This window comes from Dermochelys coriacea, chromosome 1 (genome assembly GCF_009764565.3).
Source record: "Dermochelys coriacea isolate rDerCor1 chromosome 1, rDerCor1.pri.v4, whole genome shotgun sequence".
In the NCBI taxonomy this organism is placed as follows: Eukaryota; Metazoa; Chordata; order Testudines; family Dermochelyidae; genus Dermochelys; species Dermochelys coriacea.
The window spans coordinates 325360625-325385004 of NC_050068.2; the positions used below are offsets into that span (position 1 = coordinate 325360625).

At 41.8% G+C, this 24380-nt stretch overlaps 1 protein-coding gene across 1 annotated transcript; it reads left to right on the top strand.

Annotated features, from left to right (window-relative positions):
• Positions 1–1624: 1624 nt before the first annotated feature.
• Positions 1625–24380, top strand: SLC26A3 (solute carrier family 26 member 3). The gene is made up of 20 exons (XM_038415597.1): positions 1625–1755; positions 2488–2627; positions 2765–2875; positions 3129–3286; positions 4511–4675; positions 5964–6116; positions 8176–8258; positions 12090–12237; positions 12371–12484; positions 12589–12666; positions 14289–14384; positions 15505–15611; positions 16238–16307; positions 16397–16489; positions 17211–17306; positions 18103–18336; positions 19578–19632; positions 21040–21185; positions 22225–22290; positions 23472–24380. Exons 1-20 carry the CDS (start codon positions 1625–1627, stop codon positions 23493–23495), a joined length of 2268 nt encoding a protein of 755 aa, XP_038271525.1. The 3' UTR covers positions 23496–24380.

A 24380-nucleotide genomic window follows, 5' to 3' on the forward strand; every position in this document is an offset into this window, starting at 1 on the left:
AAAGGCGAAAACCAGCATATCAACAAAAGAGTGGTTTTAGGAGAATTAGTTGACATAATTTATTTGGACTTTGAAATAGCCATTGACAAAATATCCTTCAAGAGGCTATTAAGAAACTAAATAGTCATGGGGTAACATGTAGCGTTCTGTCATGGATGAGCAAGGGGCTAAACAAACTTTTCAAACTTTTTCACGGTGGGAACCAGATTTTGATGCAGAGATTGTTTCATGACTATTCACCTGTCCTCGCAGTCACAATCATGCGGACCACTTCTTCCCATTTGCAAATATATAACATACCTCTGACAACTTCAACAATTGCATACATGCAAGCAATATGTTAGATATTTATTTAATGTACTGGATGCAGTTCAGCAGTTGGAAACAAGGGGGAACGAGCACTAAGTGGTCAGCCACCTCTCCTCTCCATCATGATCCACAGAACACAGTTTGGAAACTTCTGTGCTCAGAGATAGAAAACCAAGTTGTAGGAATAAACAGTCTCTTTTTAACATGGTGAAAGATGATACAGCTGGTGCTACAAGGTTCTGTTATAGGACTGGTGCTGTTTAATAGATTTACTAATTATTAGAACAGGGGATGAACAGCGAGGGGGAAACATTTTTCAGACAACACAAACGTATTTAGGCAAATCAGAACTAGGAAGACTTTGAAGAATTTCAGAGGAGCCTATCCAAGCTCGGTGAATGGGCAGCACAATGGCAGATTAAATTAATTGTTGAAAAGATTGAGGTAATTCCCCTCTAGGAAGAAAGATAATAATCTACTCATTCACAATGCTGCATTCTAAATTCCCAGTAGCCACTGAGGAGAAAGACCAGGGATTATAGTGGACAGCTCAGTAAAAACTTCTGCTCAGTGTAGACAAATAAAATATTAGTATGCATGAGGAACAGGATAGAAAATAGCACTGAGGGGCTGACTATGATGAAGATTTGTGCAGGTGCATGGGGAAGAAGCATGCAAGAAGCTGTAAAGGAAACATCTACTTAGAAGTAAATAATATAGGAAGTTATCCTTATTTTTGGGTACAGCCATTCATTAGTACCTGTGGATCCAAGCCAAAAAGTTTGACTCCAGTTCCAAACTTTCACAAACTCCAAGGGCTTGGACACAGCTTTACTCCTTAGGTTGCTAGGTCAGCTTCAGTGAGCTCCCAAACTTCCTGGCAGCCCATAGTGTTCCTCACGCTCAGTGTCACAACAGGAAATTGTCTTTAAAACAATCAGTTTCTCTTGATTGAGGTAGATTTTATTGGTAAACAATTGACTGGGAGATAAGCAAACCCTGACCCAATCTCAACATTCTGACGGTCTCTTTTGGAAAAATAGTTTTCTTGCCCCAGTGACATGTTCCCTAGCAATGTGAGGGGGAGGAAAGGAGGTCACTCTGACAAAGCAAAATTTCTCTTTCTTAATCCTGTTTCTTTGATCTTCAAAGGTGGTAATGCTCAGTTTGGAGTCCACTCATCTGTGCACTTCATGATGCTCCCCCTGAGTTGTTTAAGAAGGACATTCTGTTATTTATTTTCAGGTTTTTAAGTGACTAGTGTCAAAGAGCTATACATAAGAATCTTCCATCCTAGCCCAGCACTTCAGGAAAAATGGTTGAACCTGTAGGCAACCAGTATGTTGTGGCCAGACCGATATACTCGGAGAACTCATTTGGTGAAGAACATAAGAAAGTGCACAGACATCATAAAACCTTTTTGGATCATCTGAGGGTATGTTTTAGGTAAGAAACATTTTTTGTAAATATTGATTTTAGAAATAGATCCCCTGAGCTACCTCCTAACTCTCAAATATTCTGAACTACATCCTGACAATCTTCCTTCCAGCTGGTCTCATAAAGACTTTCACCTAGCTTTTGCTGTTGGTTTCTTCAACATCCACTTCTCCTATTCTGAAGAAAACAAACATTAACTCTCAACACTGAGGGACAAATTCATCCCTTAACTCTGTTCAGTTCAGTTCATCACTGAGGTAACTCCATCCATTCAACTCAGATGACCTTAGTGTAACTCTTGTAGGTGGAGTCCCACCAGGTAGGAATGTGTCACCCCAGTGTTGAGAGTCAAATGTTTGTTCCCCTTACAATGTCATCTCCAAGAACAATGATAATGGATGAAAGTGAAAGTAGTGGAATATACAATGACTGACTTCATAATTAATGGGCAAAGGAGGCAGACTACATGATTATGTCTGAGTGATCACAGCAAAACAAATGAAAACTCATTATACAAACTCAACATCAGATGTTTCAAAATAAATTGAAAACATTCTTTTGCCGAAAAATATTCCTGGAACAGTGAGGCTATGGCCCAGGCAGGTTGTGCCATGCTGGGTACCTCTGACAGGCTAAAATCTAAATTCTTATCAATTAGTTTCAGATATCAAGATTAGGTTTCAATATTGACTGACTCAAAGATGTTAGCTGACTGCACTGTGGCTTATCACATATTTTCAGATGTTCCCCACAAAAGGCCAAGAATATTGCCACTGGTTTGTTACCTATAACTTCCTGGTTGCCAGCATATCGCATTAAGGAATGGCTCCTGAGTGACTTTGTCTCTGGGATCAGCACAGGGCTGGTGGCTGTCCTGCAAGGTAATCTTTGGGAAACACTTTTGCTTTGTTTTTGTTTTTTCTAAGATCAAACTACCACGTCAGTCCACGTTGAGAGACCCTGTAGACTTGCACCTGTAACATGGGTTTAACTTTCCCTGTGTTTTCTATCATTACAGGTCTAGCATTTGCTTTACTAGTGTACGTTCGCCCGGGGTACGGTCTCTATTCCGCCTTTTTCCCAGTCCTTGGCTACTTTTTTTTTGGCACTTCCAGACATATCTCTGTTGGTAAGTTAAGTCACAGTGCACACTGTTTGTTACGCTCTTTGTCACAGCTTGCGTCTTATTAACTCCGTGCTGAAGATAAATAAAAATCCCCAGATGTAATTGATTATACACCGTTCCATTTGAGAAAGCTTTGTAACTTTTTTCAAAAATAAATAAATAAAAATAAATAAAATAAATAGTGAAATAGAATTGTGGTTGGTGGACACTTATATTTTGCCCATCCAGCTTTAATGCATGACTTTGTGTCAATTAGGTCCGTTCCCTGTTGTGAGCATAATGGTGGGAGAAGTAGTGATGAAGTTAGTCGATGAGGAGAGTTTTGGAAACAGCACTTTAACGACTTCTACAGCACTAGATGACAAGAAGATACAGGTGGCAGCAACTGTATCATTCCTTGCTGGAATTTTTCAGGTTGGTACCTCATAATGATATCTATCTATCTATCTATCTATCCTTCCTCCGTACTGCCAGCTCCAAATTATAAATTAAACCATCACCACCATCATTGTCTCAACTGGGTGAATCTGTCCCATTGACCAGGAGCCATATGGGTGAGCTATTTGGAAGCTTCTACGGATATTGACGTGCAGGCTATTGACAGGGGCATTAAGGATGTCCCCACCTTTCATATGCTGCTACATTTCTGTTAAAAACAACTATTGTGCATGGACCCGATCCCACAGACTATCCAAGCACAGAATGCCCCACTTATTGCAAAATCATTACCCAGATTTTTTCTAGAGGGGCAGTGATACATATCCTTATGTCTGAGAACAGAATGGAGCCATGATATTGGTGAGGTGAACAGTCATATTGAAGGAAGCTCCATATTATAGTAATACAGTTTAAGGATGAAGTCAGAGAGGAAGACAAATATATTTAGTTCCATTTTGTTCTGGAAATAATACGGTAGAACGCATCCCTGTGTAGTGAATGCTTATATATATTTCCACATCATGAAAGATTTACAATGTGTAAGACATATGGATACACTGAAAATCTTAACAACAAGGACATTTAGGATATGTCTATTGAGCACGAAAACCCACGGCTGGCCCATGCCCGCTGACTTGGCATGAAATGGGAGGGTCCCTGAGCTGGGGCTGCAGCCTGAGCCCAGAATTCTACACAGCAATGAAACAGCCCCACAGCCCAAGCCCCACATGCCCATATCAGATGGCTCAGGCCAGCCGCAGGTTTTTCTTTGCTGTGTAGATAGACCCTTACTTTGGATCAAAAGTATAATGCAGAGGTTTAGGATTTCTGTATCAATGACTGTTGTTACTTATGCTTCCATTGTTGCCCACTGTCATGCAAGTCTCACAATATTTGGGTGTTCCTTAAAGCCCCAGCTCTTGGAGTCATGAGATTAGGTGACAATCTCAGCTTTCATTTTTTTAAAAAAGTAAGTTCCTAATCCTCTTGGTTGCAGAGAAAAGCTTGAAAAATTGAACCAAGTGAACCCTAAAGGCTCAGAATCCAGAATGCAAAATTTAAAAAAAATGTATTATTTTTTAAAAAAATCTCACGATTCATAAACCAATCCCAATCATGATTTTTGAATGTTTGGGGTGAGCAATATTGTGCGTCTCTTCTAACTACATCTAACAAATCATTGGTCATTTTGTGTTACAGTTGCTTTTGGGAGCACTACAGATTGGATTCGTAATTATTTATTTATCTCAGTCATTAATCAGTGGTTTCACTACTGCTGCAGCTATCCATGTTGTGGTGTCCCAGCTGAAATTCATACTTCAGCTCCCAGTTACTGGATGTAAGGAGCCATTTTCAATTTTCTGTGTAAGTATTCCTCAGTTGCTAACAACCTGATGCAACACCCACAGACCCTGGTCGTCGGCAGGCGGGATCGAACCCGGGACCTCTAGAGTTAAATGCATGAACCTCTACTGCATGAACTAAAAGCCACTTGGCCTTTAGCTAGGGCTGTAAAGCAACCTCATTACTCTCCCTCTAAATAGTCTCAGTGCCACTAGATAGGACAGAGCCCCACACCCAGCAGGTGTGTGGGTTACATAGACAAGTAGAGTACATCAGACTCTATATCACCAAGTAGTTACACCAACCAAATCTTCAGAGTAAAAAAAAAAAAAAAAAGGAAGCAATTTGCAAAAAGATGTGTTATTATCACAAAATAATAATATTTAGCTATTGTGTTGGGTGCACAAATAGGCTAATTCTGTGACCTTTTCTACAATACGTTAGCATGTCCTTAAGAGCCCATGCAGCTTTGTCTCAGGCATTTACTTATAGCGACCAATTCTTATTGGACTGGAATCTACATAAATAAAATATTGTAGCTGTCTTTCATTTGGGTACAGCTCCCGGAATCTGGTTGCATGATTAAAAATCAAAAGAAACAAAGAAACAAATAACTGACTTGCTGAAGATTTTTTTTATGTGTTCTGTTATTTTTTCCCAAAAAATGTCTGACTTCCTGGGATTTGGGAAATAGAGCCTTTCGCCTATATGTTATCAGTATCACTCTGACTCAGGTTTGTGGTGGCCGACAGTTGTTACCACCAGATGGCTGGCTGGTGTCCTGAATGTAGGGTGACCAGATAGCAACTGTGAAAAAATGGAACAGAGGGTGGGGGTCCGTAATAGGCACCCATATAAGAAAAAGTCCCAAAAAACGGGACTGTCCCTTTAAAAATGGGACATCTGGTCACCCTACCTAAATGTAATAAGCTGTTTGTTGTTCTCAATCCAGTTCCTGGCTGGCAAGCCTATGTATCACAACTCCTCACACATGCTGGTAGCAGTCTCAGCAGATAACCTAAGTAGAGGGCATGGAAACAGATATACCATCTCACCCTTAGGCATGAGACCAGGAAGTCAGGTTTGAGGGTCATTGTGGAGAAGCTAGCATTGCTGTTGTTTATCTGTGGATAAATATCATTCTTTACTCGCCAGGAGTCTCAGTCCAGACCATTCCACCAGAACTAAATCCTAACTAAAATAATAATTAAAGAAAAATAAATATGTTTTCTTTTTTTGAAAAGGTGATGCCCACTGCATCAAGCGAAGGCAGCCTATTTCAAAGCACTCTTTCTTTTTAATTCTGTAGACTCTGGGAAAGATTGGTGGGCAGATAACGAAGACAAACATTGCAGATCTTGTCACAGCACTCATTATCTTGGTCATTGTGTTTGTGGTGAAAGAAATTAATGAGCGATACAAAGCCAAACTACCAGTGCCCATCCCAATTGAACTCTTTGTGGTAAGGATTATTCCACTTCCTTATTTCAAGTGTATAGTGCCACCCAAAGCAGAGTTTTAAACCTGTTTCTATGTACTATAGTCTTCTTCTCAACTACTGTCTTCTTTCTGTCTTTGACAAAAACCATTGTGGCTTTCAGATATCCTGACAGAGATATCATTATGTGCTTTACATTTCTTTCACTGTTTTATAATTTAACATAACTTTAGAGAGAAAAATATTATTCGTGAAATGTTTTATGTCTGATTTATCTGTAAAATCAGACACTTCCCTTAAAACCAAGTACTACAGTATTCTGCTGGAACCCTACTGCAGAGCACTATTTCTCAGCTGGTGGGTCGCAACTGCCAGGGGGGTCATGGGGCTTGAAAATGTTATTATAAGCTAAAGCAAAATCAATAAATCAATAAATAAGATTTCCAGAATAACTTTGGGGTGGTGTGGCAGGGCAGAGGTAAATCCTGTGAATGCCCTGCTAAAAGGGGCTGGCCGCACCCTGCTTCCTGGCGGGGTGGCCAGTTACAGGGGCCCAGGCACTCAGCATGGGGGGGCTGGCCCAGAGGAATAGGCTGAGCCAAGTGGAGATGGCTGTGCTGAGTACTGGGACGATTACATAAGCCCTGAGAAAAGTTCAGTCAGGGCTAGCCTGGCAGGGGAGAGGAGGGCTGCATTTCTGCCTCTGCGCCAATTGAAGGAAGGCTTAAGGCCAGAAGACCCTGGGACGGGTCTGTTGGGGGATAGCAATTGGGGGAATTGGGGGCTAACGGGAGCACTTTAAGTAAAGACATAAAGGTGAATCAGCACAGGAGGGCGTTGAGACTCTTTATTTGACCAGCCTAAGCACAGGGAGCAGCTGCGAGGGAGGGGAAGCGGGAGCAGACCCTGCCACAGGTGGCCAAAACTTTCAATGGTTTTGAGATCAAACTATTTATAACCCTTTGATCTGTTTGTTACAGTAACTCTCCCCCTTTCATGTCCATGCAGTTGACCCTATCCCACGGTCATACTCCCCCACAACTTTATTCTTCAAGGTCCATTATTCTCCATCAGCTTCTTAAAACGCACACACAAATAAAGTATATAGCCCATATCATGGCTACAGTGTTTACTCTTGCTTTCATAGTAAATGTAATGGGGTCACAAAACACTGAATAAGAGGTCCCCAACTGGAAAGGGTTGAGAAACACTGCTGTTGTACTATAGACTATTGTAGTACTTTTTTTTACTTAAGGAGAGCAGAAAATGTCCATTTTGTAGGGATTTATTCCACCACTGAGAACATTTGCTGGAATCTCGGGGTGGGTTATGAATACAGACACACCTGTAACACCTAAAACTTACCTCTGAATCAGGGGCTAGCCATAGCCCACCCATATAGCATGCAGGCCCACCCCCGGCTCTGGTCCGGCCCCAGTGCTAGCCCTGCCCAGACCTGGAGGACACTGCACACTGGGTGCCCCCGGCCCAACCAGAAGGGGAGGGACAGCAGCAGTGGAGCACCAGACGAGTGCGCTGCACACACACACTGCAGCAGGAGGAGGACAGGTGAGCAGGTGACCTGGCGGCAGTGACAGAGGAGATCCTCAAAAATGATAGCCTGCTGCCTTGGAGAACTGGGCCTGGCGTGGGGAGGTGGGACCGGGATGGGTGCTGGGAGCCATGCGTGCTAGGGAGCAGCGTCTCCTCCTGGAGTTGGGTACATGCGGGGGCCCCGAGGAACCCCTGGCCAGAGTGTTTATCGCCCCCCACAAGGCTGGCTGGAGGGATAGAAGGGAGGCAAGCTCCCCCAATTCCTCCTGCCTCCCTGATCCCTCCTACCCCCACCCCTGCCCCCTGTCATTGCCCACCCAAAGTTGCGGCTGACCCAAATGTCCTGTGCTGGCTACACTTCGGCTCTGAATAGCAGGAAAATGTCTAGTTTTGAAGGCCTAATCTACCACTAGAAAGCACATCAAAGAGGCAATGTTTGCTAGGAAGAAGCGAAAGGATAGTTTGAAATAGAGATTTTTTTGTGTCTTATTTGCAAATTCCTAATGTAGATAATTTTGCTACCTTACAGACAGTCATAGCAACGGGTATATCCTATGCCTGTAATTTCAAAGAGAGGTTTCAAGTTGATGTAATAGGACAACTAGAAAAAGGGTAAGTGTATAATTCTGAAACTTTCCACTGGAGCACAATATGCTTTCTAAACAAGTTCTTAGGCACAGAATTCATCCATCTCTGCCTTCTAATTAAATACTCTGCATTAATAAAACTTATTTCTTCTGAGCAGTTAAGTAAACTTTTTGCATTCAACAATATCACAGCTTTCAACAGACTAATTTTCAGTATATAAGAGCTGTTCAATAATGGAAAGCATTTTTTCTTCCAAGAAACTGAGAATTAATTCATTTATTTCTTGTTGTGTGAAATGACCAGTTGAATACAAGGGGAAGGGATGTCAGAGTTATCTGCCTAACTGCTCTTCTGCCCCATCCTGGTCTTTGAGCAAACCCCAACTCAGGTCTCAGGCTGTCAGCTATCTCAGAGTGGAATTGTGCAATTCTCATACTCTCAGACCAGTCCTTGAGCTGCAGTCCCCTATGATCAATCATGATTATCTCAAGAGGCCTGACCTGTCTTCAGTGCCTGTGGTTCTGCTCCTTCCAGCAGCAATAACAGTGGTATCCAGAAGCCAAATAGTCTGCTTAAAGCAAGCCTGTCCCCCTCAATAATTCCTGACAATTGAGCTCCCTGTTGCTCTCCAAAGAGAGCTTGTTACCTATTTATAACCCTTTGATCTATTAGTTTTCAGCCAGGCAAAACAGCCTAGAAGTAGACCATTGTCCTGTAGTTGTCTAATGTGTTTCTTGAGAGGTTGCCTATCTATAATTATTGTGTTGACCTCCTGCTTACATTTCCCACAACCACTTATTAAACTAGAACAAAAAGAAAAGGAGTACTTGTGGCACCTTAGAGACTAACAAATTTATTAGAGCATAAGCTTTCGTGAGCTACAGCTCACTTCATCGGATGCATTTGGTGGAAAAAATAGAGGAGAGATTTATATACACACACACAGAGAACATGAAACAATGGGTTTATCATACACACTGTAAGGAGAGTGATCACTTAAGATAAGCCATCACCAGCAGCGGGGGGGGGGGGGGGGGGGGGGGGAGAAGGAGGAAAACCTTTCATGGTGACAAGCAAGGTAGGCTAATTCCAGCAGTTAACAAGAATATCAGAGGAACAGTGGGGGGTGGGGTGGGAGGGAGAAATACCATGGGGAAATAGTTTTACTTTGTGTAATGACTCATCCATTCCCAGTCTCTATTCAAGCCTAAATTAATTGTATCCAGTTTGCAAATTAATTCCAATTCAGCAGTCTCTCGTTGGAGTCTGTTTTTGAAGCTTTTTTGTTGAAGTATAGCCACTCTTAGGTCTGTGATCGAGTGACCAGAGAGATTGAAGTGTTCTCCAACTGGTTTTTGAATGTTATAATTCTTGACGTCTGATTTGTGTCCATTCATTCTTTTACGTAGAGACTGTCCAGTTTGGCCAATGTACATGGCAGAGGGGCATTGCTGGCACATGATGGCATATATCACATGGGTAGATGCGCAGGTGAACGAGCCTCTGATAGTGTGGCTGATGTGATTAGGCCCTATGATGGTATCCCCTGAATAGATACGTGGACAGAGTTGGCAACGGGCTTTGTTGCAAGGATAGGTTCCTGGGTTAGTGGTTCTGTTGTGTGGTGTGTGGTTGCTGGTGAGTATTTGCTTCAGATTGGGGGGCTGTCTGTAAGCAAGGACTGGTCTGTCTCCCAAGATCTGTGAGAGTTATGGGTTGTCCTTCAGGATAGGTTGTAGATCCTTGAAGATGCGTTGGAGAGGTTTTAGTTGGGGGCTGAAGGTGATGGCTAGTGGCGTTCTGTTGTTTTCTTTGTTGGGCCTGTCCTGTAGTAGGTGACAGAGCCAGAAGAGTACCCAGAAGTCACCTACTACAGGACAGGCCCAACAAAGAAAACAACAGAACCACTAACCCAGGAACCTATCCTATTCAGGGGATACCATCATAGGGCCTAATCACATCAGCCACACTATCAGAGGCTCGTTCACCTGCGCATCTACCAATGTGATATATGCCATCATGTGCCAGCAATGCCCCTCTGCCATGTACATTGGCCAAACTGGACAGTCTCTACGTAAAAGAATGAATGAACACAAATCAGACGTCAAGAATTATAACATTCAAAAACCAGTTGGAGAACACTTCAATCTCTCTGGTCACTCGATCACAGACCTAAGAGTGGCTATACTTCAACAAAAAAGCTTCAAAAACAGACTCCAACGAGAGACTGCTGAATTGGAATTAATTTGCAAACTGGATACAATTAACTTAGGCTTGAATAGAGACTGGGAATGGATGAGTCATTACACAAAGTAAAACTATTTCCCCATGGTATTTCTCCCTCCCACCCCACCCCCCACTGTTCCTCTGATATTCTTGTTAACTGCTGGAATTAGCCTACCTTGCTTGTCACCATTGAAGGTTTTCCTCCTTCTCCCCCCCCCTCTGCTGGTGATGGCTTATCTTAAGTGATCACTCTCCTTACAGTAAAAAGAAAAGGAGTACTTGTGGCACCTTAGAGACTAACAAATTTATTAGAGCATAAGCTTTCGTGAGCTACAGCTCACTTCATCGGATGCATTATTTCTAATAAATTTGTTAGTCTCTAAGGTGCCACAAGTTCTCCTTTTCTTTTTGCAAATACAGACTAACACGGCTGCTACTCTGAAACCTCTCCTTACAGTGTGTATGATAAACCCATTGTTTCATGTTCTCTGTGTGTGTGTATATAAATCTCTCCTCTGTTTTTTCCACCAAATGCATCCGATGAAGTGAGCTGTAGCTCATGAAAGCTTATGCTCTAATAAATTTGTTAGTCTCTGAGGTGCCACAAGTACTCCTTTTCTTTTTGCGAATACAGACTAACACGGCTGCTACTCTTAAACTAGAACATTAATACATTCATGTAAAAAAGTCTTGTAACTAAATATATAATAACTTCACCCCACTGACCAGGTCACATACAGCATTCCTTAAGTTTGCTTAGATTACTATAACATCTCTAAATCCCCCATGACAAGTAGGGCATAAATACCTACATTTAGAATATAAGCACAGTAGTGTGTAACGAGAAAGAAACATAACATGACAATACACTGCTGCAACCCTTGTTGATGACAGAAATGTTGCTGACTGCCCCTGCAGGGCAGTGCTCACAGTCACTGGTGCTTCAGTGGATGAAGCAAGCAGAGGAACAGCTACTTCTGCTCAACAGGCCCTGACCCTCAGGTTTCAGACTGATCAATTTAAGGGCACTGAAAAAACAGCTCATTGAAGAATGTCTTTTTATTGCCCTTGGTCTGCAAAAGCTCCAGTCCAAAAAGCCAGGGAGCAGGAAATAAGGAAGAGATCTAAATTTAGAGATTGGCCTTCCTTAGCACATATTTATTTAACTATCTAAAGAACCAGAACAAATCACAGCAGATGCTCCCTACAGAGCGAAATCCACTCCAATGCAGAGGACCTGTGCAAGGCCTCAGCTTCAATTCAGCCCTTGACTTAGGAAGGGCCTTGTGTGTATCTTACAAATAATAATTCTCATCACAGGTGCTTGATACCTCACAGGATTTGACTTCCAGTAAAGAGAGCCTGGTAATTGAATTCCAAACTGAGCTGATTGCAGATTAGTAGGAAATGGACTCAACCTGAAAAGTCCCAATCCTGAGCCAAACATCCCTGAAATTCACTGGTGTTTAGATCCAAGATTATGTTTTGGTCCCACCTCTACAGAAAAGTGTACAGTTAAAATAGCACAAGAGATGGACTGTCACCAAGCTCACTGAATGCTTTGCTTTCCATACTGTTTTCTTAAGCACCCTGTTAAGGGACAGGTCTCTCTTTTGGGTTCTCTTACAGATTTAAGCCTCCTGTTCAACTTGATATGAAGGTTTTCCAAAGCTGTGTGGGTGAGGCTTTTTCCATAGCGATTGTTGGATTTGCAGTAGCCTTTTCGGTCGCTAAAGTATATTCTGTCAAGTATGATTATCCCATAAATGGCAACCAGGTAAACAAGAAACATTTAAATCAATATGACCATAATACTTTGCAAATGAACATAGCTTTAGAAATGCTTTGGCTTATGAACCATTTTTTCAGAACTATTTCTTTAAAAAACTTCATGTTCATTATTCTGTTAGGAATTAATTGCCTTTGGCCTGAGTAACATATTTTGTGGAGCATTCAGCGGATTTGCTGCAAGTACATCGCTGTCAAGATCAGGTGTGCAGGAAAGCACAGGAGGTAAAACACAGGTATTGCAAATAAAAGATGTTGACACAGAGCCGAAGCCACATGGCACTAGCTGCACAAAGTGCTCTAGGATCCAGACTTACGGTGAAATCCTTATCTTCCACAGGTTGCTGGTCTTCTCTCTGCTGTCATTGTCATGATTGTCATCCTGGCCATTGGATTTCTCCTGGAACCATTACAGAAGGTATTCTCTACTTTTGCGTAGGATTTATCCCTGCTCATCAAGGACCTGGTGCTGCTCCAACTAGAGTCAATAGGAGTTTTGCTATTGATTTCAGGGGGAGCAGGACAGGATTATGTCAGGGCCTGATTGTTTTCCCCAGCTCAATGCACAGAGGGAACTTTTCAAGTGTGAATGTGTCCCTGCCTGCATGGACGGATTCCTCCCCAGCTGCCCCTTCCCTGAACCCCACATGTATGGGGAGGAAGTGATCTCTAGCCAATAGAGTTGAATAGAAAATGGTAACACTTCAAGAGGTGCTTTGAGCCCTCTGATAATTACATAGGGAATTATGTCCATGATATAGAAATTTATAGTAAGGTCAAAAAATCCATAGCATGGATCTCATTCTCTAGTCAATGCTATAGAGTTTTAGAGTAATTTTGCAGAAGCCTATGAAGTTTCCACATAACCCCATGCCTGTTAAATTCTATAGGACGTCTGTCATAAGGGATGGGACTGATGGGGACATGCAACTTTCCTCTCCTTTCTCCCCAGCCCCTTAGGGAACCTGCAGAGAAGTTAGTACAGACTGATACGCTACTTCGGCATGGACACCCAAACATCACAGAAATGAACACAAACTCCCATATAGATAAGACCAGATTCTCATTAACCAGGCCACTTGCTTCTCCAGCTAAGGGGCCATGCTCAAATGCAGCCCCTGGCCTTTCCTGAGCTCCGGGACTGCTCCTTGCTAGGGCCCTAAAGGAAATAGGGGAGAGAGAAGGAGGAAGAAGAGGCAATGAAAATCCTAGTGGCAGAGCTAATGGAAGGCAACTGCCCTCTGCCTCCCCCACCCCAGTAGCCTTTAGGTGTATATGTGGCACCTTTTTCAAGAACGTTGTGCAACTGACAAAAGAAGGCTATAACACAAACTTTCACACGGGGCTACCCCACACTCCACTGACAGTAGTGGCTCCTGTCCCACAGGGCTGGGCCAGACTCCCTGTTCCATATGTTGTGACATAGCACACAAGGTCAACATGGAGCTGTGACCCTTTGTGCCATGTCATAATGCTATTCAGTCCAACTTGGCCCAGCCAGCTCTCCATCATGACAGAGGAGTGGCTGGGCCAAACCTGAATGGCACTGTGACCTTGTGTGCCAGGTCACAACACCCACAAATATCCACAATACCCAGGTCCAGCCCTGCGGGACAGGAGTCACCACAGCTGGGTGAGTGTAGGGTGGGCTCACTCTCCATCTTCCAGTCCACCTTAGGGCCTCCCCTCTGCACCAGGCCAGAATGGAGAGTGCTGCTGTGTGTGGTCAGTGCCACCAATGACCGACCACTGCCCTGCTCGCAAAGACTGGCACCTCCACTGCTGTGGCCCCACCCTCTTCTGCACTGGCCAGTGCAGCAGGCCAGCCACAAATAGAAGCACATGCTCCACTATCTTAAAGGGAAGTGCAGAAGGCATCTGCACCACACCTAATACAGTGCTCTATCTAATGGCACATCCTGGCCCATAGAGTCCATGTAGTAGGAAGAACCCATTATCTTCTAGCCCAGGCTCTGTGTCTATTGCTAGAATCTTGTCATTATAACATTTGGCATTTGCTCTGTTTTGGGTTTTTAACAGTCAGTCCTTGCGGCTTTGGCTCTCGGCAACTTGAAGGGGATGCTTATGCAGTTCAAAGAAATAGGTGTTTTATGGAAAAAGGACAAATATGACTGTGTAAGTAGCAGCCAATTTACACTTAAAAATAAAATCCAATTGCGCAGGCATTTATTTTGCAAATTCTCTTAAAGATTCAGTTTATTTTTAATAGCTTGCCTTGCTTTACTGCATTGAACATATCTCTGACCTGCATTTTTATTTTTATGCATGATTTTTTTTCAAATGATTTTTCACTCAGTCTCATCTCTTTTAGCTCAGTTCTTTCTCTTTATTCTTCACATTCATCCATTTCATCAGTCTTCTTCATTAAAAAATTCCCACCATTCAAAATCAATTATATAAAGAAGTGACAGAAAAATTGATAAATATTTGGCCTGTTGGCTACACGTTTCTGGACCTATTTTCACTTCGATACATGTATATAGCTCCCACTACTGCCAATGAGAGCTATGTAAATGAATCAAGTGGAGAACATCGTTTACAGTGTAGCTTGGCAATTACTGCTAATGATAAAGCTATAGAAATGACTGAAAGGCAGCATTGCCAGTAGACAAGGCATACCTCTAAGAATCAGAAGATCTGGGTTCAGTGTCTAACAGTGCCATTCACTTTTTGTGTTACTTAGTTACTGTGGACCTCAGTGTTTTCCAGCTCGAAAATGAGGATGTGGATCTTTACCCCTCATGATGAAACACTTTGATGCCTCTGATAAAAAATGCCAAGTGTATTATAATTATTATTTAAATACTTCCAGTTTTCAATTAAATACATTCACAGTTGCTAAACTTTATTGTCTCGACACGAGATTATATTCACAAATATTACCTTTCCCAATATCAAGATTTACATTCTACCTTTTCCTTTTGCCAGATATTTTTAAGAGCATTCAACTAGTTTTGTATACAAAGTCATGCTTTTTTAATATATCAGCACTTCACATCTGTTATACAGAATTCAGCTTCAAAAAGACTTTCCAGCATTAATGAAGTTATCCTTCCAGCACTCTCATGAGACTAGTAAATCTCACTCTCTCAGTTCTGTTAACTAAGAAAGATTTTTACCCAAGAGCATAGGCATAGTCCAGATCAGACCCGGAGTTTCTGGGTTCCCTATTTGGGTTTATACTCTTGCTTCCTAGTGAAACTATAACATCTGAAATTGTGTATATTTTTTACAGATTATATGGATTGTGACTTTCCTATGTACTGTAATACTGGGGCTTGCTATTGGACTAGGAGTCTCAATAGGATTTGAACTCCTGACCATAGTGTTCCGCACACAGTTGTAAGTAAATGTTGAATATAACGTAAACCCTATCAAGACTGCATGTTGAAAATAAACTCATTTAAGACATAGAGGACTAAATTTTCTAGGCCTATATCTGGCCTGCAACTTTGCACTCAAAATCAATTCTAGGAGATAATTTTGGATACTAAATATTATAAGTCAAGGGGAAGCAATGGGAATGTTGTGTTCTGCTCCCTGTTAATGAGAAAAGGCATGTGAATCACACTTCAATGGGACTATATAATCTAGATAATAATAATTATACCTAGCTCTTATATAGCTAAGTATTATTCTAATTATTACTTACGTGCATAACGCTTGTGAGTAAGAATACGGGGTTCACAGTCTGGCCCATAATAAGCTACAGCACTCTGTCAATATAGATACTCTTCTCCCATTTGAATTTACTTTTCATAGTTAATTTTCTTTTTTAGAGTGAAAGGCTCTTAGATTGATTCCATGACCAGTACAATTATCATAATGCTGAGATCATTTTATTTTTTCAGCCATTAAGGCAGTACAGCTTTCCAACAGCAAGATAAGACTTTTAAGTCAACAGTAATTGTTCAGTCCATTATGTTCCAGCATGGTTTATAAATAACTTGATTTGTATTTGTTTGCAGTCCAAAGTGCACTCTTTTGGCGAATGTTGGAAGAAGCAACATCTACAAAAACCGAAAGGATTATGTCGATGTAAGAGCCTATATATTATTTACATCATCTGTTGCATGCATTTCTGTGCAATAGACACCTGTAAGTAATGCCCGCACCTTGTTGTGTAGATATATGAGCCAGAGGGAGTGAAGATTTTCAGCTGCCCGGCCCCGATCTTCTTCGCGAATATTGACTTCTTTCAGGACAAACTTATCACTGCTGTAAGTTTTTTCTTGGCAATCACTTTAAATGAATTACTTTGAAAAACAATGAGTTTTTTTGTAAGTTTTTTCTTGGCAATCACTTTAAATGAATTACTTTGAAAAACAATGAGTTTTTTTGTAAGTTTTTTCTTGGCAATCACTTTAAATGAATTACTTTGAAAAACAATGAGGAGTCCTTGTGGCACCTTAGAGACTAACAAATTTATTTGGGCATAAGCTTTCGTGGGCTAAAACCCACTTCATCAGATGCATGGAGTGAAAAATACAGTAGGCAGGTATAAATATACAGCACATGAAAAGATGGGAGTTGCCTTACCAAGTGGGGGGTTAGTGCTAATGAGGCCAATTCAATCAGGGTGGATGTGGCCCATTCCCAACACTAATCTTAATTTTAAACAATGGAACCACTGTGTCCAGAAGAATAACTTCAGATTTACCACAGTGTAAGCGAGATGAGAATCTGGTTCGGAGATTCATATCATTTGCATAAATGCAACAAACTATCTTTCTTAAGACAGTTCTGTACTTGACTTTAATTCACAATAATGAATTCATGTAAGGTTTGTTTGGAGTTTTTTTGGCTTGTTTTCTTTTTTTTTTAACTTGGTCACTCTCCAAGAATTTACTAGTACTAATCACTTTTTAGAATAATATCAAGTTCTCTTTCAGATCCAAGGATACTGGGATTTTTTTTGTTAATCAAGATGTTATTTTGCAGGTTGGTTTTAATCCATTGCGGGTGTTGCGCAAACGCAATAAAGCTCTGAAGAAAATCAGAAAGATGCTGAAGAAAGGAGAACTGCAAATGACACCTGTAAGTGTTATATTATGTAGCTTATTATCTAGCAGAGAGGAGAGGTATAAATTAGGGAAAATATTTTCAAAGGCACATGGGAGGTTTGGGCATCTTATTTTCATGCATTTTCAGTGGGACCTGAGGCCCAAATCCTCAAAGCACAGAATTAGGCACCTAAATAGCTTTGAGGATCTGGGCGTGGGTACCTAACTGCCCACTGTGCCTTTGAGACTCTCCCCATGTCAATATAATGTAAGGTTGGATAAGTATTACCACATATTACCATTTGTTAAATTAAATACAGGCTTAAAAAATAAGCTTGTTAATATAAACACCCTGTCCCCAGTCTGCAGCCTTAATGTTAGGCAAAGTTCTCTTGTCTTCAGAAGGAGCTTTGTTTGCCCTCAGACTGTAGAACCAGATCCCAAAGAGAAAAAGTTTTGACCTATAGTTAATGTTGGCTCACAGCTGGTACTTGGTTTTCTCTGAGGAAAAATCCTTCACACTTTCTGTGGGCCTGACCCAAAGCCCACTGAAGTCAGAGGAGTCTTACCATTCAGTGGACTATGGAGCATGCTCTAAATCCTTGATTAATTGGAACAAAACAGAAATTTCAAAATGGCTCCTAACTACAGGGAGATAGAATTCCTTCCAGTGTGAAACACAAGTAGCGAATCATGATGCATTCAATCAGTGCTTCAGCTCTCCAGTGCCTCAGTATGCTATTCAAGTGTACACATCAGTTGTTCTCTTATCACTGGACAACACCTGAGGCTGTAATGTTTACTGTGGCCATTTCTTCTCTTTAATACAGAAATCCTTTATTTGCACTGTTAATGGTCTGAATGATTCTGATGAAGAATTGGACAACAATAAAATAGAGGAGCTGGATCAGCCTACTCACATGGCAGACTTACCATTTCAAATTGACTGGAACGCAAAACTTCCTCCCAACATCACCGTGCCCAGAATTGACATCCACAGCCTCATTCTTGATTTCTCAGCAGTATCATTTTTTGATGTTTCTGCCTTGAGAGTCCTCAAAGCGGTAAATTACCTTTCATGAAACAACTAGTCAGGGCTTACAAGTAGAAAAAATAAAAAGAAAAGGAGTACTTGTGGCACCTTAGAGACTAACAAATTTATTAGAGCATAAGCTTTCGTGAGCTACAGCTCACTTCATCGGATGCATTACTATGCTCTAATAAATTTGTTAGTCTCTAAGGTGCCACAAGTACTCCTTTTCTTTTTGCGAATACAGACTAACACGGCTGCTACTCTGAAAAGTAGAAAAAATGTAAATGTACTGTTTCTTAAAGGTACGCCTGTATTTGCAAAGGAGATCAGTAATAGATTGCATAAAGACTCAATGGTTGGAGCTAGCTGAAAATTTTCCATCAAAACCATTTTTCCACAGAAAATTGGGTTTGCTACTATCTGAAATTTTTCACAAAAAGTGTCTGGTTTCCATGGAAAATGTTGAGTTTTCATCAAAAACTTATCAGTGTTCATTTTTTTGGACAAAAAGTTTAAATTTTCCATGGAAAACTTTGATGAAAACTATTTTTTTTCATTTTCATCTAAATTTTCCAATCAGTTATATTAATGGCTATACACTCCTTTCTTGAACTGATAACAGTTCTGGAAGTTTTACAGCAATAAGGTATGAATCATGGTCTCGGGTTTTAAACATAGGACAGGGAATTAGAATGCCTAGATTCTGTTTCTGTTTCTGCCATCAACTTCCACAGTCACGTTGGACAAGTCACTCTGGCCAAAATTTTCAGATATAAGCACCTATAATGTAACCTTATTTTCTTTTGAACTGAGCACCCACAGCTTCCATTAACTTTAGTAGGAATTGCCGCTCTGTTTGAGCTTTATGTCTGAAAATTCTGTCCTTTAACTCTTGGAATCTCAGTTTCTTCATCTATAAAATAGGATGCTTTACCACACTGGGGCATTGTCTTTCCATCAAAGTTTTCCATTTTCAGCTCTTATCAATATTATTTCATACTGATCCTTTTATTAAAATATATTATTATAAATTCTTTTTTAATTTATCTTACAAAAGAAGGTTGGCTTCAAAGTCCAGCATCAATCTAAAGAACCTATTCTGCACCCATTAAAGTTAATGGAAATTTTGTCACTAATTCCAATGGCAGCCTAAATCCATTTATTTGTGCTCAAAATACAAATGCTATTTTACTGTAGACAATCACTGTCATTGCTGTTGAGTTCATGGCAAAACAATTAGTCTCTAAGCAATGCCTGCTTTCTGTTTAACAGACTTTAAAAGACTTTGTCCGGGTTGATGTGGATGTGTATATTGTGGGAGCACAAGGTAAGTTCTTCCATTTCTGTCAATCTTATTTTTAAGCAACCAAATTGCTCGATTGACATGTATCAGTTAGGCCTCTTCTAGCAACTCGCTGCTTTCCCCACACAATTAGAAGGGGCAAACCACATGTTTATATTAAAAGAATCTTTAAAAGCATCTAGTCAGACTCAAATTAAAAGAGTCATAGAATCATAGAATATCAGGGTTGGAAGGGACCTCAGGAAATCATCTAGTCCAACCCCCTGCTCAAAGCAGGGCCAATCCCCAATTTTTGCCCCAGATTCATAAATGGCCCCCTCAAGGATTGAACTCACAACCCTAGGTTTAGCAGGCCAATGCTCAAACCACTGAGCTATCTTGCAGGAATCAGCAGTATTGACTTTAACTGATTAAAACTAACAAGCCAAACTAAACAGACTTGAAATGAGATAAAACTTTTACTGGCTAAAGTCAGCCTTTCATGTAACTGTGACCTACAGTGGATAAGAGGAAATGGGACCCAGATGCGTAAAAATATCTGCAGCCACCTTAAATACCCATGGGTTCATTTTTCCCTCTCCGGGTTTTGTACCCTCACAGTTTCCTCCATCTTAGATCTCCCCATCCTTCCATTTCCCTCACCCCACCAGAGTGAGGTTCAGTCCACTTGTGAATATTCAGACTTAGAGGGATAAAAAAATATCACCTCTGCCTATGCTCTCTCTGCGTTTCCTCCTGAAAGCTAGTGAGTGCACAGTCCTGGGACAGCAAAGGGAGCCTGCGTAAAAGGGCTGGGCTCACATGTGATATACAGGTAGCTGGGGAACTCAAACTAAGAGTGAAGCCTCAGGAACCCACACAGATCAACCGTGTCCCAGTATTGCAGGCCATAGCGGACACAGGCTATGCAGAATTACAGCCATATGGAGCCAGACTGTACATGGACACACTGCCCATGCCCCATCCCCAGTGTGCTGTGGAGACCTGCCATGAAGGTCTCATGCACGATGCAGAGGATGTATAGAGCCCATAGGTGGGGTTTCTCCAACCCCCCACCACATTGCTTGTAAACTTTTTGGTCCTTACAAGTTAGCATAAGGCACCACAGGATGGGGCCTAAATGAGGAGACAAAACAACAAGAGCCAGTTCTCCTCTCCCGTGCACCTTGTATTGTCACTTCTGTGCAAAGTGCACAAAAGATGGATATGAAATGCTACCAGATGAAAATGGTACTATCTGGTGCCCACTTAGCACAGCAAATGTCTAAGGGTCAAGGCAGTGGAAAATCAGGCCATGTGGCAGCCAAATTAACCCACTTTGATAGAAAATTCTGTGTGCTCATTCAAAGGATACGCTGAGAATCTGTTTTTATCTTGATGACTGCAGGTCTGTCAGTCACTGGTTTATGGTTTGATTCTGTTTCTCTGCAGATGGCTTCCTGGACAAGCTGGAAAGATGTGCATTTTTTGATGAGGAGATTAAGCCCTCCATGTTTTTCATCAGCATTCATGATGCTGTTTTACACATTTTGGTAAAAAAGAATGAAGTCTGCTCACCAACATTCAAACCCATGAAGGTAACCACTGTGCTATGTGTTCATTCTTCTCTGGAGTAACACCTTTAATTGCTCACAGTCCAGTTGTTTACATAGTCTCAAGGAGCTGGGTCATCCCCTCCTACCAGGATACCACCCAGGAAATTGCATGCAGTAGAGTTCCCCTGAAACTGTCACCTTGAGAGGACAGGACTAGGAGGCCTGCAATAAAGGCAGGGGTGTGGCCTTTCACTCTGATGGAGCCACAGTAAAGGGAATTCCCAGGTCCTTGGAGAATGAGCCTACCTGCAGTATTCTGCCATCTCCTCTCCCTGCTGGCAACTTGGCTCCTCCAGGGTTGCAGAGAGGGGTTTGTATGGTTGACCTACAGCAGCAATTGCAGGAGGGACTCGAGAGGAGATGATGCTTTGATTTGGATTCTGGCCTTGTCTACGCTCAAGAGTTGCATTGATTTAATTAAATCTGTTTAGAAACTGATGTAATTAAACTGGTACAAGCCCCATGTGTGGACTCTTTTACATCAGATTAAAAGTAGCTAATATAAATTTAGCTTCATTCAGTAAGGAATCAGCTCAAATTAAATCCATATAAGGCATTCTTAAACCAACTGAAGGGTCTTCACACCAATGGTACCAATTTAAATAGCTTCTAAACTGAGTCAGTTAAATTGGTGCAACTTTTGTGTGTAGACAAGACCTCATTTCCACTTAGATTTCTGAATGGGATGCTGCCGGGCAAGCAAGGGATGAGGCCACAGGGAGCAGCGCCACCCCCTCTGCCAATCCTGCTTCCACAGTGCGGTGGAGCACAGCAAGTTCCAGCAGTGTAGGCTGGAAGGAGGAGCAGGAAGAGTGTCGCAGAGAATGCACTTCCACCACACCAACCCCTGCTCCACCAGGACTCTGTCCACTCCAGCGCCATAACCAGGGGGAACACGATAGCCAAGATTCTCAAGAGTCACATTTTCTGAGTCTTCAGCGCAATCTTACCTTTGAAATTAGCTAAAATGAGAGGGCAATGGAGAGTATTTCCTAACCCTGAGCCCCTCTGTTCACTACAGGAGATGGGAAGCAGTGATCATTATATTATCAATACAAACGGCGATTTACGCAACCGGGCGTACACGGTAAGGCCGCCCCCTCGCTCCCCTCTGCGTGTCAGCAGCAACAGAAGATCAACAGCACTTTCACTTTTTAAACACTGTTAGGCTGAAGTCAAGCACTTGTGAAAGGTGCTGCCACACCAGCTCCCAGGACTCAGCAGAGAGAAGAGAAAGCACAGGCACTAGCCGCACAGTGTTCTGCCTTGTGTCCTGTACCCACCCCAAGGGGTCTGAGTGCAGCTCAGACTCCAAGCCCACTCACTCTTCACACTCTTCACACTCAAAAGTGCCAGTCCTGGCTATGGCTTCAGCACTGCCATAGGGACTGAGATGGTCAACTTGCTCCCATGAGCCACCAACAGAGGACGATAATTTCCAATCACAGACCACCTGGGTCAGATTCAAAAAGTAGGGTAAAAGGCTCCATCCCCATGAGCCATCCAGTTTGTGTAACTTTTTCACTGATTGGTAGCTGGCATTTTATTTAAGTTAAACCACAGCTATAGCGGGAGGTTTATGGCCCAGCCAGGACAAATTATCCATGGCCTTCTGGGTTAGCAACAGGTGGACGCGCTTCCACATTGGGAGACAGAGAGAGGTCAGCTGATGTGATAAGTTCTGCTTATCAATGCTGAATCTGTTCAACTCCCTCCTCACTACTACACTCCTCCCAAGGGTTCCCAGCCCTTGAATAGTCTTACAACCCTGGGGCTGGAGCAGGTCCACTTTTGGAGCCTGTATAGGGAGGGGATGGAGATCAAATCTGCTGCTGACAGCTCCGCATCCAGGCTCAGCCAAGGACAGGTGGTTTCAGGTTGCACCTGCCCTTAAAAAGTTTTCTCTAAATGAGCTCCAAACAAGGATGTCAGGAGATGTGCTTAGTGAGCTCCTCTTCTTCCACACGGTATTATTCTCACTTACCCAAATGCCATATACAGCTGCTGGATTTGACAGCCAGGGGTCCGACTGTAATTGTGGTTGGAAGGTCAGCCTCAGGAAAGATAGTCTGTAATGGAGTGAGAGGGAAATATCCCCAAAATAGTGGGCCACTTAGGGTAATATGATTGAGATTGGAAATGTTAAACCCCATCTTCCCATGCATGCTCTTAGATTGGAAAATCCTCCTGCATAGCTTAGTGAAAGGTAGATACATAAAAACGTCTTTATCCAGAAGTGATATTTATTTCTTTGTTTCTTTCCCACAGATGCCAACAGAAACAAAATTCTAATTCTCCCCGAAATTACATCATCCAACAACCAGATTTTCAGCTCCAGAAGATGAAGGCAGATGTATGGCATATGAAGACAGTTGTAGATATGCTGATATGTTGTATAAGGGACTTTATTACATGTGATTATGTTTCAAGTTTTGGAACAGGCTTGTTATACACTACATATATATATATATACTTAGGCTAAAATTATGTAGTTTTTCTGATTTTATACTTTGTTGACTTCTCTTCTTTCAAAGGAGAAAAAGTGGTTAAGCAATGTTAACACCATTTGTACATACGTGTGTATATATGTGTATATTAGTCAAACAGTTTATAGACAACCGGTATAGTAACGAGAGTATATACTGTGTTCTTATAACTGTTTGAAATCTTGAAATGTATATAGTATATCTAATAGTTGACTGTCACATTGTATCTTCAACTTGTACATAATTTATTTAAAGTTCCTTTCTGGTTCTATGAGATATCCTTCTACACTGCATTATCTTTAAATTGACCAGCCCAATATTTTATTCCACAAATGTGTGTAAAGTGATTCACATGGTTATTATGAAATATGGCCCTAGAAAAGCTTTTGACTTCCCTGCTAACCTGACATTGTTCTTTAATTTTGCCTTGTTCTGTACTGTAGCCATAAGAACAGCCAGACTGGGTCAGACCAATTGTCCGTCTCACCCAGTATCCTACCTTCCGACAGTGGCCAATGCCAGGTGCTTCAGAGGGAATGAACAGAACAGGCAATCATCAAGCGATACATCTCCTGTCGTCCACACCCAGCTTCTGGCAGTCAGAGGCTAGAGCCACCCAAAGCATGGGGATGCATCCCTGGTCATCTTGGCTAGCATTGATGGACCTATCCTCCATTAACTTATTAATTTT